Below are 13,511 nucleotides of genomic sequence, written 5' to 3'. Positions count from 1 at the left end.
AAGAAAGTCTAAGAAACACTAAGAATATCCATTTTTAGAAGTTTAAGTATGCCAGTCAATGTCAGAGTAATAAAGTCCCCTGGCAATAACATTTTGATTTGATATTTAACCCTCAGTGGTAGTAAGGGAACTTCCATGATGTTGTGGGGATATTGACGGAAATCTGTAGCTGGCAATGAAGTAATGGTTGAATTAGTTATGGGTGATTTAGAACTGCAGGAGCTCCAACATATGATTGTGAGTAATTTGGCATTGGGTGGTATGGATACTCCCTCCACAGCTACCCAAGAGATTCGAGGCATGATAGCTGCTAAAAAGAAGTTATGTTCTTACCATAACGTTCCATGTGAGTTGTTCATCTCACCTTTGTTCTTACACGTGGGTTCAGAGCCAATCCATCGGCTCCGATTCGGCCACTTTCCAAGCTCTAGATCTCTTAGAAGCTTGAGACACAGTCCCTATCCCATGATGCTCTGCTGCCAAACCCCAGATCTAGTTTGCTGAAAACCAGCAAGAAACACAACTAAGCAACCCAATATGACAAAGTAACTATTTACAATTAGTTAAAAGATAACCTGGCTGACAAGAGGATACTAGTAAGGTTAAACAGACCACCAGCCATACCCGTTCTTCTTGCTGAAATACAGCAAGAAACACAACTAAGCAACCCAATATGACAAAGTAACTATTTACAATTAGTTAAAAGATAACCTGACTGACAAGAGGATACTAGTAAGATTAAACAGACCACCAGCCATACCCGTTCTTCCAGAACATGGAGGGGGAAGGTGGGAGGGAGTGTAAGAACAAAGGCGAGATGAACAACTCACATGGAACATTATGGTAAAAACATAACTTCTTTATGTGAAGTTGTTCAATCTCGCCGTTTGTTCTTACACGTGGGTAGCGTCCCAAGCACCCTAATCCTGGGCGGCTCACGTGAGTACATTCCTGAGAACGGTGGAACCAAAGGAAGCCCTGTCCCTGGAGGCCCTGTCCACTTTGTAATGAGTAATAAATGTATGAGGTTTGGACCAAGTAGCAGCTGCACAAATGGTATCCAAAGGTAAACGAGCTGTGTGAGCTAAGGATGTAGAAACAGCCCTGGTAGAATGAGCTTTCACTTCACTTTCTAAAGGTTGATGGGATGAAGAATATGCAAACTTTATACAATCAGAAAGCCATTTGGACAACATAACTTTGGATACTGAAATTCCCTTCTTATTGTCTGCATGGGAAACAAATAGTTGATCTGATTTTCTGAATCCTTTTGTTCTGTCCAAATAAAATCTCAGCTGTCTATGAACATCAAGCTTATGCAACATGTATTCTAATTTACTGGCATGATGCCTGAAAAAAGTGGGAAGTTCAATGGACTGGTTCAAGTTTGCTTCGGAAAAGACCTTCAGAAGAAATGATGGATTTGTTCTTAGAGACACCCTGTCAGGGTGAAAGACCAAATATGGGGGCCTAACAGAGACTGCTTGAAGCTCAGAAACTCTATGCGCCGAAGTAATGGCCAAGAAAATTGTCTTCCAAGAAAGGAACTTCAACAGACAAGAAGATGCAGGCTCAAAATGGGGAAGCATGAGTTGAGACAGCACCAAATTTAGATTCCAGGAAGTAATCGGATGTTTGATAGGGGGTCGGAGGTGATGAGTCCCTTTCAGAAAGGCTTTACATAATCTGTGGGACATAATGTTAGAACCTGCGCATCCCACATGGAAGTTAGATATGGCAGCCAATTGAACCCTTATAGTAGCGGCTGCCACTCCACCGTGGAAAAGTGAAGTCCAAAGATCCAGAATGCTATGAATAGGGGCGATAAAGGGATCAATACCATATTGAGAAGCCCAATGACCAAATCATTTCCATTTACTGTAATACAGTTTCCTGGTGGAGACTTTATGCGAGGAAACCAGAATATGCTGAACCGTGGGAGACAAATCATGAGACCTGGCTAGGTTGGAGGAAATGCATATAGGAGACCCGAGGGCCAATCGTGTACGAGTGCGGTGGAGGGTATAGGGCAAAGTAGCTTCTGCATTTGGCATTCATCGAGGATGCAAAAAGGTCACAGCAAGGCTGGCCCATTTGCGGAATATCCTTTCTGCCACTCGTTCTTTGAGGGACGACTCGTGAGGCAATAGAATGGCTCTGCTCAATTTGTCCACTATCATGTTGGATGACCCCGGGATGTGCATTGCTATCAGGAAGCTCCTGGTGGATACAGCCCACTGCCAAATTCTCAGGACCTCTCGGCATAAGGGATAAGATTTGGTTCCCCCTTGCTTGTTGATGTACCAGACTACCGACATGTTGTCTGTCTGTATTGCAATCGTCTCTTGAGGTAGAGAGTCGTGAAAGTGTTACAATGCCAGGAACACCGCTCTCAAGTCCAAGACATTGATGTGCAAACTGGATTCCATCTCTGACCAAGTACCTTGGACAGTTCTTCCCTGACACAGGCCCCCCACCCTATCAGGGAAGCATCCATGGTCACTGTGACTGTTGGAGGGGGGAGTACAAACGAACGACCTACAGTAACTTGGTGGCTGTTCAACCACCAAAGGAGGTCCTTTTTGCAAGTATTTGTCAGCAGAATCTCGTGTGACATTGGAAGTTGTTGATAAGACCACTGTGTGAAGAGTAACCATTGGAGTATCCTCATGTGCATGCGCCCCAGAGGAACCGCTATGAGAGTCGCTTCCATGATGCCTAACAGCTTCAGAACTTGGAATGCAGGGACTTTCTTTTCCATCAACAAAAGGGATACTTGGTTTTGTAAAGAGATTACTCATTCTTGAGGCAATCTGACCAGGGTGGTGGTGGTGTCTAGATCTGCTCCTATAAAGGAAATATGCTGCGATGGTGATAAAGCAGATTTTTCAAAAATTAAGGTTATGCCCAACTGGGAGCACAGGCTGATAGTGTAATCCCTGGAGTGAATCAGTTGATGTCTGGTGGTGGCGGTGAGGATCCAGTCGTCAAGATATAGAAACACCTGGAATCCTAAATGTCTCAGGTGAGCCGTGACAACTGCCATGCATTTGGTGAACACTCTGGGGGCTGTGGTGAGACCAAAGGGCAGAGCTCGGAATTGGTAGTGACTGGCCCCCAGCCAGAAACGCAAGTGATCTTTGGATGCCCTGGCCATTTTTATGTGGTAGTACGCATCCTTGAGATCTATCGAGCACATCCAATCGCCCATTTCGAGAAACGGGATTATCGACTGAAGCGTGATTATCCGGAACATTTCCTTTTTGACAAAGGAATTGAGATTGCTGAGGTCTAAGATAGGTCTCCAGTCCCCTGTTTTCTTTGGAACTAAAAAGAACCTGGAGTAAGTTCTGGATCCTATTTGGTCTGCCGGGACTGGCTGGATGACTCTTATCCAGCAGCCTCTGAATTTCTATGGCTGCTAGACTCCGAAGACTGGGTGGAACATCTGGGATTCTTGTCCAAATGGAAGGGAATTCTGAAAAGAGAATGATGTAGCCTCTGGTGATTATTCTTTTTACCCAGGAATCTGATGTAATTCCTAGCCAGGCATCTGGGTATGAAGCTAAGCGACCCCTGACTGCCTCCAGTGTAGGACGGTCAGGCCTCCTCCTCAGGAGTGCTGATAGGGTTTGCCAGGGAACTGCTCCCTGTCACCCTGGTTTTGTGGACCCCCCTCTGCTGCCTGGGTGGCATCTACCATTACACCCCCCTCCTCTGCCCCTGGAGGGGGTTTCACTACGTGTGTTCTGGAAAGCTCCTTGGGACTTTTGGAACCACATTTTTCCACCTCTCTGCCCTTTGGGGTATGGTCTAGCGGGGGTGGAAAAACGGACTCCTACGGCAGATAGAGTCTTTCCTTCTTGCTCACACCTAGTGAGTGTCTCCTTGACTATGGGCCCAAACAAGGAAGAGCTATCAAATGGGGTATTCCAAAGGAAGACTTGAAGGCTTCCACAAAGGAGCATAAGCGCATACAGGATTGTCTCCGCAGAGCTATCGCTGAACCCGCTGCCCGGCTCGATCCCTCGGCTGCATAAGAAATGAGCCTCATGGACGAGTTTACGATGGAATTAAGGGTGTTAAGCTGTGCTGTCACTTTTTGGGAGACAACATCACCTGTGTTGCCCTGTAGAGTATCTCCAAGCTCTTTTAGGAGTTGAAGACGGGTAAAATGGGTTAAATAGTTAAGCGATCTCATTGCAAATATCGCAGAACTAAAGATGCGTTTCCCATATCTGTCCATCGTCCTGGAATCTCCATTAGGAGGATGGACAGAGGAAGAGGTGTCTGACATCTCTTTCTTGGTGGCTGCCGCCACCACCATGGCATCAACGGGAACCCCTTTTGTGAGAAATGACTTATCCTGAGGGCAGGTGATAAATCTGTTGGGCCTCCGAGGGACCGGTTCCATAGAATCAGGAGACTCCCACATCTTTCGAGCAATCAAGTCCATTAATTCATCGAAAGGCAGAGAAACCCAGGAGGTGGAGTGCTGAGACCCAAAAGCCTTCAGGAGCACCAACTCATCCTCAGTAGGGGGGTAAGGGACTGCCAGTCACCCATCTGCCTTAGTATTTCAATGATGTCTGCAAAAGAGACATCCTCAGAGGATGACCGTGGGGACCCTTCTGATTCCTCCAAGTCGGTGTCTGATGTTAAGGATTCCTGGGGGGAATCTAAATGCCTCCTCTTACACAGTCTTTTCCTGGGAACTTCATCAGTGGGGGCATCTGGTGAAGTCTCAGTCAAGCAGGGGTCACCCAGTGGGGTTACCTGAGGCTCTGGGTCTCGGCGCTTAGTGGAAACCTGTGGTGTAGAGATAGAGCATGGCCCTTTATGGGAGGAAGAGGAAGGAACCGAAGAAGTGAGGGTCTTAACAGACATAACCTTCCTCATTGCATCAAAAGCACCGGTTTCCTGACCCGAGGAGTCCGCCGGTTCCGAAGAAGATGGCAGCCTCCCAGGGGCCGAGACCATGGGCTCCGAACCAGAGGAAGGAACTGAGCTCATCTGCGCCGAAGCCCCGAGAGGGAGAGTCAGAACCGAAGCATCAGTTCAACTCCCCCCCTCGGAACCGGCGAGAGAGTGTCGGCTCCAAGACTCTTCGATCGGAACTGAAGAAGTCAAGGTCGAAGGAGCCGAGAGATTTGAACAGGCCTCGGCTCTGAGGGTTCCACCACTATCAGATCCTCTCTTTCCAGCTCAAAAGGCCGATGGATCGGCTCCGAACCCATGTGTAAGAACAAACGGCAAGATTGAACAACTTCACATCCTTGGTTTAAAGGGAGTGTTGTCAGTGCACTAAAACCATGTCCCAGTAACCACACAAATATGAATGTATTCTATTTGCACGAAGTCCTCAAGTTCTGGAATTTTCTTTTTAGACTCCTACTTGCCATGATGTTGTCTGAATCTGAATTTGAATCACTGTGTTGAAATGTTCACTAGATGTTCTCCTTAAGAAAAGGCACTATGAAGGCAACAAAGGTTTTAATCAGTATGTAAAAGCCCTGGTATGTGAGGTATAAGCTATCTATGGGACAAATAAAAAGTCTTATCTACCATCTCATCCCAGATTGACACACACTGGATCCTTTTGAATGACACCATCTACTTAGCAAACTGTTAAAGCAGGCTACCTATCATTCTTGGTGAAGGCAAGATACTACTCAAGACCAGTGTCTTTCTTGCCTCTAACACACTGATATTAAGTTCCATCATGTCTTTTGAATGCTCCTATGGGTGGAGCACCTAATGGTCATGCACTCCCACATAGCCACACACTAGGTTGTATGTATTTCTATTTGTCTGGTTTCAGGGGACCTTAGGGACATTGTGGCATTGTGGATCCTGTCAGTGGATGTGTAGCTTACAGGCACTGCATTCTTTTTCAGTCTGGTGACTGTGGAGTCTATATGTCTAACTATAGAGTCACCTGTCACTGAAATATTTCCCTTCATAGAAACAGACTTACTGGGCCTTATGGTCTTAGGCCTGCTTTCTCCTGGTGTTTCTTGGGTAATCTGTATAGATTTGCATTATGTGTGAGTGGAGAAGAAGTAGATGTGGCCTTGTGCACTGGAGGCTGGGAATTTATAGAGTATGTTCTATGAGGCTTTAGTAAAATTTTCTTTACAGCCTCAGTATAAGTAATGTGTTAGTGGTGTGTTAATGAATGATGTGGTGCTGTGGAGACATGATGCTTACAAATAGTGAGCTGATGAAAGAAGTTTGTCTGCTTGTTTGTTAAATATTTACATCTCCCACAGATTGTACAATAAATTAGTAGAAGCAGTGAGCAATTAGTAAACATAAGGCAGTTGCTACACCACCTTTGAACACCTAATGCAATCAGACTGGCTCAGATGGGGTGACAGCAGATAGATGAGCCAGGTTATCAATGAGTGAAGAGCTAGAGCTGGTCAGAGTACAGAAAGGTTGGGGGAGACTACTATAAAAGATCTTAAAGATTTATGGATAAAGTATTTAGGATGATACTCTGAATTTAGGTTAAATGGTGGTTAACCTAGTAGTGGCTTAAGGTTGGCACCTATCTGTTTTTTTCTGGACTACTCTGAACTCAGACTGACTGCCCAGTAATCAGAAAAAAAGCTATACAAACTCTAGTATTCTGTTTCAAAAAATAGACTATCAGAGTTTGTTAAACTGGCAGATTCACTATAATTTTATTTAAAAAAACATTGCTAAAATTATGCAATTGTGTGGCAAACAAGGAAAAGAGGATGTTCCTCCTCATCCTGACATGCCTATGATGTCACAAATTGGAAAAAAAGTGGGTGGAAAGAGGGAGGAAAATAAGTGGGGTTAGCAGAGGTGTGAGGGGTCTGGCTTTGGTCTGGTTTCAGCCACAACAAAAGGTGACAACCCTAATCTGGCAACTATGAGTGCTTGTCTCACTGCAGCTACACTCACCTAGAAGTGAATTCCCTTGCTCCTTCTCTCACTAGAAGCAAAACAGTAGCTCTCATTTCTATTTATTTATTTATTTATTTATTTATTTATTTATTTATTTATTTTATTCATTCATTCATTCATTTATTCATTTATGTTATTTTTTTGTTAACTGTGTTGCTAGACTGGTAAAAGATCTGTTTTAGCCACTACCCACACAATTAGGTTAACACAACAGCTGTGATATTGCAAGAGATATACAAAATGAATGATGAAGACTTATACAGAATATTTACAATAATAGAGAGGCACTGAATGTCAAAGACAAATAAGGAAAATTTACAATAATACAGAGGCAATGAAACATAGTCAGACTAAGTTATAATGTATGCAGTTGAAAAAGCAACATAGGTTCAAAACAGAAACAGTCTATGTACAAATAGTCTGTATAAATACTGCAGAAAAGATGTACACTGGTGTCAGGAGGTAGGAATTTGTAATGATTTTTCTTATGACATAGTAAATTAGCCAGCATTTTTGAAGCATTTGCATTTATATTCCTCAGTAAGAAAAGCTATCAAACTTCTCTAGTATTGAAAGTTTCTATAGGGCAGTAATATAATTTAGTAAAATGTTCCAAGACGCTGAGGATAGTTTTGTGAATTATCTTTCACATGTGGCTATAGTAAAATGGGGTATTTTTTGTTTGAGGGTGCTAGAGTTGCAAAGACATTATGAGGAATCATGAACTGAAAGTTTATTCCTGTGAAGCAGGTGACAAGACTTTTCTGATCACCACTTTCATGCCAGATGTTCCACTGATATGCAGGCTTGTTGTTATCTTTTCTTGCTATACATCTTGAGGGCACATTCAGTAGCTCAGCACAGGACAGCTGTGCTGCACTGCAGCCCAGAATTAAAACTGAAGAGTTTTCCACCAAAACAGCAACTAGATCAGCAATGTTCAGTCTTTCTAGTGATCGAAAGTTTCTAAGATTATTAAATAATGTCCTTCTGCTCCTTCTCTCACTAGGAGCAAAAAAAAAGCACTAATCTCAAGCTGATTCCTAAGAAGTGATTTGTAGGCTTTCTAGTGATCAGTAGTATTGCCCCAGATGTTTTAAATGTAAGATTGAAAAAAAGTTATTAATACTATAAGTATTGCAGTGAGCACTAAGTGGAGAACAAACAAGAGACTGCCACTAATGCAGGTAGAAGCAGATGCACCAGTTAACAATGATGTGCAACTGAACTCCAGAGGCAGGAATTACAAAACTGATGAGTGTTGGGCTTACTTCTTCCCCAGAGTAATAGAAAAACCCAGGGACCTCAGCAATGAAAAAGGCATGTGTGCTGCCCATAACAGCTACAGTAAAGTACTTTATAACATGAGGACAACAGGGAAATGGAAAGCATACATAAACAAAAAGCTTCATCATGTCCACATAATTTATACCGAGGTTCTTGGAAAATGGAATTTATTTATGTATTTATTTCTTTTAGTAACAAAGTGAATGGGATGACGCAAGCACCATTTTCAGACATAATACAGGTATGTAATAAAAACAAGGTGCAAAGGTATACATGTAGGAATGCAAAATGTAAATATTTGCTTACTTAAGTAGAACTATATATGCAGTGTTCCATTTGGTTTGAAAGGTACATTTTAAGTAAAACTAGTCACATTGTACACTTGTAATTTACAGTACAGAGATCAGATCAGGTTGCAGCTTTCAAGTGATGTAACTTTGCTCATAGTATTACACTGTCACAACAGTGGCCTTGTCAGTAATGGATGAAGATTAGCTTGTCCTATAAAATTTCTACCATCAAAGACAAACATTCAAAAAATAGAATACTAGACCTGTAGTTTGAGCTCCTGAGCATTTGGTTTAGTGATATCAATAGATTGTATCTCTTTCTTCAAGTAGCTTTCAAGCTGTTCTAAAAATCGTGGCTTTGAAATAGTGCGGGCCCGTTCATCTTCACAACTAAAGAACACCAGAAAAGTTAGAATTTTTCTTTTATACTATTTACAATTTATATTTTTAACAGTTCATATATTTTAAGAATGTGAATGAAACATTAATCTTCCTTTGGCTTTAGACTATTCTTGGTACAAAAAAAATGACCAAACAAAAATTGTAGAAACTGGGTACAAAAGATAAAGATAAATGTAAATTTAACCAAAAACACAACAAAAAAACTTAAAACCAAAAATAATAAAATGAGCAAGGACACCACCAACAAACCTGTAAATTGGCATATTCAAAAAGAAAACAGAGCGCTTTTGTCTTTATATTTAAACAAGACTTCATTAGAGTGAATTCTGGTGAAACCAAATGCCTTAAATACACACCCCACCAATTGGAGGCACTGTGATGCATATTTTTTCCTGTTGTTACTGTGCGCTTGGAGTGCAGTGTTTTAATCTGATTTAACATGATTAACCAATTAATTATATCACTGTGCCTCCCATTGGTGGGTTGTGTGCATTTAATGCATTAGGTTTCACCAGAATTCACTCTGATGAAGTATTTTTTAAATGTAAAGATGAAAGTGTTCAGTTTTCTTTTTGAATTTAGAGGCAATAACTATGCAGCTCTCTTCTAAGTTTCTCTATCTACCTGTCTCTGTCAGCTGTTAACATTTTACAATATTTTCCTAGGTTCCCTCAATAGCAGTGCATTCCATGGCTTAAATAACCTCCACCCTATAACAGAAAATATGCTGCTGCATCTCCTCTGGTAAGCTGGGTCCTATTACTGCAAAAGGATACAGACATAGGAAGAAAGGGGGCTGTTTTATCTTTAACATTATTTCATTACTGTGAATTCCCATTGTCATACCTTTCAACTGTCCAGATTTTCACAGAATGTCCAGATTTTAGCCTTATATTCTTTGCCTGTTCCTCATAAAATTTGTGGTTTTCTGGCAAATCACTGAGGACTGAATTCACTAAATAAGGACACATATTTGAGTTTCACACTTTATATCCTTCAAACAATGCATACTAACACAAAACTTGTTTATTCTAGCAACTCTCTATGATTATAAGTATAATATTTAAAATGTGCCCCTATTTTTGGGCCTTTTTCCAACCATTATTTTAGGCTTTGTTCAGATTTCTTATGTTAAGAGGTTGAGAGGCATGCCCATTTCTTTTAAATATCTGTTGGTATCTCCAACAATTCCATTTCTTACACAGTAGGCCCACTAAAGATGTGCAGCCTGCACATATATGTCATAGCTTATGGTTATAGACTATAGTACTCATCATCTACTCCACTTTCTCCATGTTATGACTGTAATTTCTTGGCTGTACACTCTAGAACTGACAGAGTGCACCAAGTAGGGCTTGGCCAAGGCCCTGTGCAACAGCCTAATTGCATCCTCTTCCCAAAGGAAATTCATGTGAGACATTGTCCAGGTTAGGGATAGCTGTTGTGGTTACAATGCACCATTTCCATTTCTATACATGGGATGACCATAATATTTAGTTTTTATTATAGCTAGATATTTTTTTATTTTATTTTTTTCTAATAGTTACTTCCTGGTGTTTGAGCTTAGTGTCATTATCCTCTTATATTTTAAATCTTCAATGATCCTTTTGAGTTTTAAATGTATTGTTTATGGGATCAGAGCAGGCACAATGCTGAAAGGTTGAAACATTGTGTCTGCTCTGATCCCATAAACAATACAATTAAAACTCAAAAGGATCATTGAAGATTTAAAATATGATAAGGATAAAAACTAAATATTATGGCCATTCCATATATAGAAATGGAAATGGTGCATTACCCATTTAAGATCATGAGCTGTAGAATAATTGTTTGCGTCTTTCGGCTTAGGGGTCGCCACAGCGGAACTCTGGTCCGCTAATGATTGGTAGTGGATTTTTACATACCGGGTTACCAGCCCTGACGCACAACCTTCAACGAAGGCACACCCCATTCACATATGCCTCCACACAGAAGACGCTCTAGCTGAGAATCAAACAGGACAATGTCTTGCTATGAGGCGACAACGCTACCGCAGCACCACCACCGCAGTCTAGCTGTGGAATAATAATACAGTATATTACAATAAGCAGGAACATAATAAACACACAGACCTAAGATGCAAATATGCTGTAGACTGATAGGATAAAATATAATACCTATAGATAAATGCTAACATAAAATGTCATGGCAGGTAAAAACAACTCTATTACCATACATGATAGGAATTAAAATAATGTATCCTGCTGTCTAGCTGAAGCTATAACGTTAATCCAGAGTATGCCTACAAAGCGAAAAATAAAACATTGTGATGGAAACTTATCTAAAATATAAAATGTGGAATTTCATGTGGTTTGAAATTCATTACCACACCCACAATAGAATTAGTTATAAAAACCAAACTTTCAGCATGGTCTTGTAGCACTGAAAAAAAGGAATTGTTGTACCTGAAAGCATAAAATCTAGAGTACAGAGCCACAAAATGAATTTTTTGTGAAGGTGAAAATGTCTGAGTTGGAGGGAAGCCTTCTAACATCAGTAGGAGTGGTAAGCACTAGGTAGCCTATCTACCACAAGAGAAGTGGTTTCTGGCCCAGAAATTGTAGTTTATTGGCCATTTGGGCAGTTTTTCCATCCCGTTCATCTTTCTGGTTTAAAAGCCCACATTTCACGAGTTTGCACTTGTTTAAGCTCCGTGCACTGGCACCGAGCTGAGGTAAACTATTACTGGTGCCAGAAAGTCTACTCTTCAGTTTTTCCCTTAGATCTTGCTAGTTCTTTCTCTCTTGCACTTCAGATAGCCTAATCGCTTTGCACTTAAACAGGTTTTTGTAGCTATTATTGTAGCACACGTAAGTGCCATTAGCACTAGTTGTTCTTCACAGAAATAGCTCCAGTACTTAGTAGTTATGACCACCCCTCCTGGCATAATTAAAGGGGAGTACCCTGTGCTTTCTCCTATAAACCTGGTGCACTTGGGCATTCTGAGGCAGTGTAGCAACTGCCTCCTGTACACAGACAGCCCTCTCCTCTTACCTCCCAACACTCAGACTTGTGAGAGCTGCACTTATATCACCAAATTGGAAGCTTTGCACTCTCCAGCCAAGACCAGACTAGTTGGTCAACAGGCGAAGGTCAACACCTGCACCACACCACATGGAACACATAGCCCTCCAGAACACCCACTATCACAACTCTCACATAAAAATACAAACCACACACCTACCTTCGTGGAGACTCTCAATAGAAATTTACCCAAACAGCAGAGACCTCCAAAACAGAAACAGACTCGACCACCACAACACAGCACAACCACAGGACACATAGCTCACCTCCACAGTGTGCCCTTCAACCTAAACCCCTAAGGCTAAACATCTTGTCCAATACACTAATCATAGGTGACTCAATAGTGAGGCACACAGTTGTCCCACTCAGTAGGTTGAATAAGGAGAAGGTAACAGTCAGTTGTCTATCAGGTGCCAGAATCCGACACATAACACACCCACTCAGGTCACTCCATAACAAGTACAAGTATGACTCTGTCATTGTCCATGTGGGTGTGAATGAGCTGAGACACGCCTCCCTGAACTACATGAAAAGAGACATGGTGGAGCTCTTGGATTATGTGGCCAAGGCAGGTATGATACTAGCCCTGAGCAGTATCCTACCGTCACCCAAAATGATACCGCAGTACAAACAAAAAATGATTGACTTCAACAATTGGCTAAGTTTCTGGTGTCATTCTAAGGGGATCCAGTATTTGTCTGCTTGTGATGACATGATTGACAGACCTCAATGCTTTGCCAGAGATGGCCTGCATCTGTCACCCCTGGGTTTTCGGGTACTGACTATGGCTCTTGCCACTCCTATAGTGCCTTTTTTAGGTGGTGTTCCAAAAACCAAATTACCACTGTAACAACTATAAATAAATGCAACCTGAGGGTCATGTCACTCAGTGCTAGAAGTCTAAATCTCAAGATGCATTCGCTCGAAGCACTCCTCAAAATGGAGAACATCGACATTTGTGCTGTAACGAAGAACTGGTTTAAAGTGGCAAAAAGCACCCCTGCACTACCAGGCTATAAAACATTCCACACCTTTCGGTCCCGAAACATGGACTGAAGCTCCAAAGGTGGCAGTGTCTCCATATTCATAAAGGATATGCACACCTCCAGACTAGTAGCCCAGCATAAAGCATCTGAGATACTTCAGGTAGAACTAACATTGGGTAAGATGGCAATCCAGGTCATAGCCTGCTATAGGTCCCCAACCATGTCCCTATACTCTTACTCCATGTTCCTAAGTACCCTGGAATCTATCAAGGTCCAACCCAACTCACTCTTATTAGGAGACTTCAACTACCCCTCCATCAACTGTGAAAACTACTCAAGCACCAATATACTGGCCCAACACTTCCAGGAATTCATCAATTCCAATGGCCTGGACCACCTTATTCTGACCCCCACTAGAGGAAGCAACATCCTTGACCTGGTTATTACTAACATAGACAACCATTGCTCTACACCAATAGTCAATCCTTCCCTGATCAGATCCGACCATAAACTAATCACCATGGAAATCCACATCTCAACCACA

At 41.8% G+C, this 13,511-nt stretch overlaps 1 protein-coding gene across 2 annotated transcripts in view; it reads right to left on the bottom strand.

Moving 5' to 3' along the window:
- TSNAXIP1 (translin associated factor X interacting protein 1) overlaps positions 1-13,511 on the bottom strand; it is a 1,644,878-nt gene that overhangs the window by 1,001,212 nt on the left and 630,155 nt on the right. For both annotated transcript variants that reach the window (XM_044081465.1, XM_044081466.1), the window contains one exon: positions 8,780-8,906. In XM_044081465.1, the coding sequence (XP_043937400.1) occupies positions 8,780-8,906 (127 nt within the window). The remainder of the gene's footprint in view (positions 1-8,779; positions 8,907-13,511) is intronic.

Source organism: Protopterus annectens, chromosome 8.part0 (genome assembly GCF_019279795.1).
Source record: "Protopterus annectens isolate FY-2018-M chromosome 8.part0, PAN1.0, whole genome shotgun sequence".
NCBI classification, from domain to species: domain Eukaryota; kingdom Metazoa; phylum Chordata; order Ceratodontiformes; family Protopteridae; genus Protopterus; species Protopterus annectens.
Note: the sequence above shows the minus strand (reverse complement) of the source record. Positions and strands in the feature narration are given on the sequence as shown.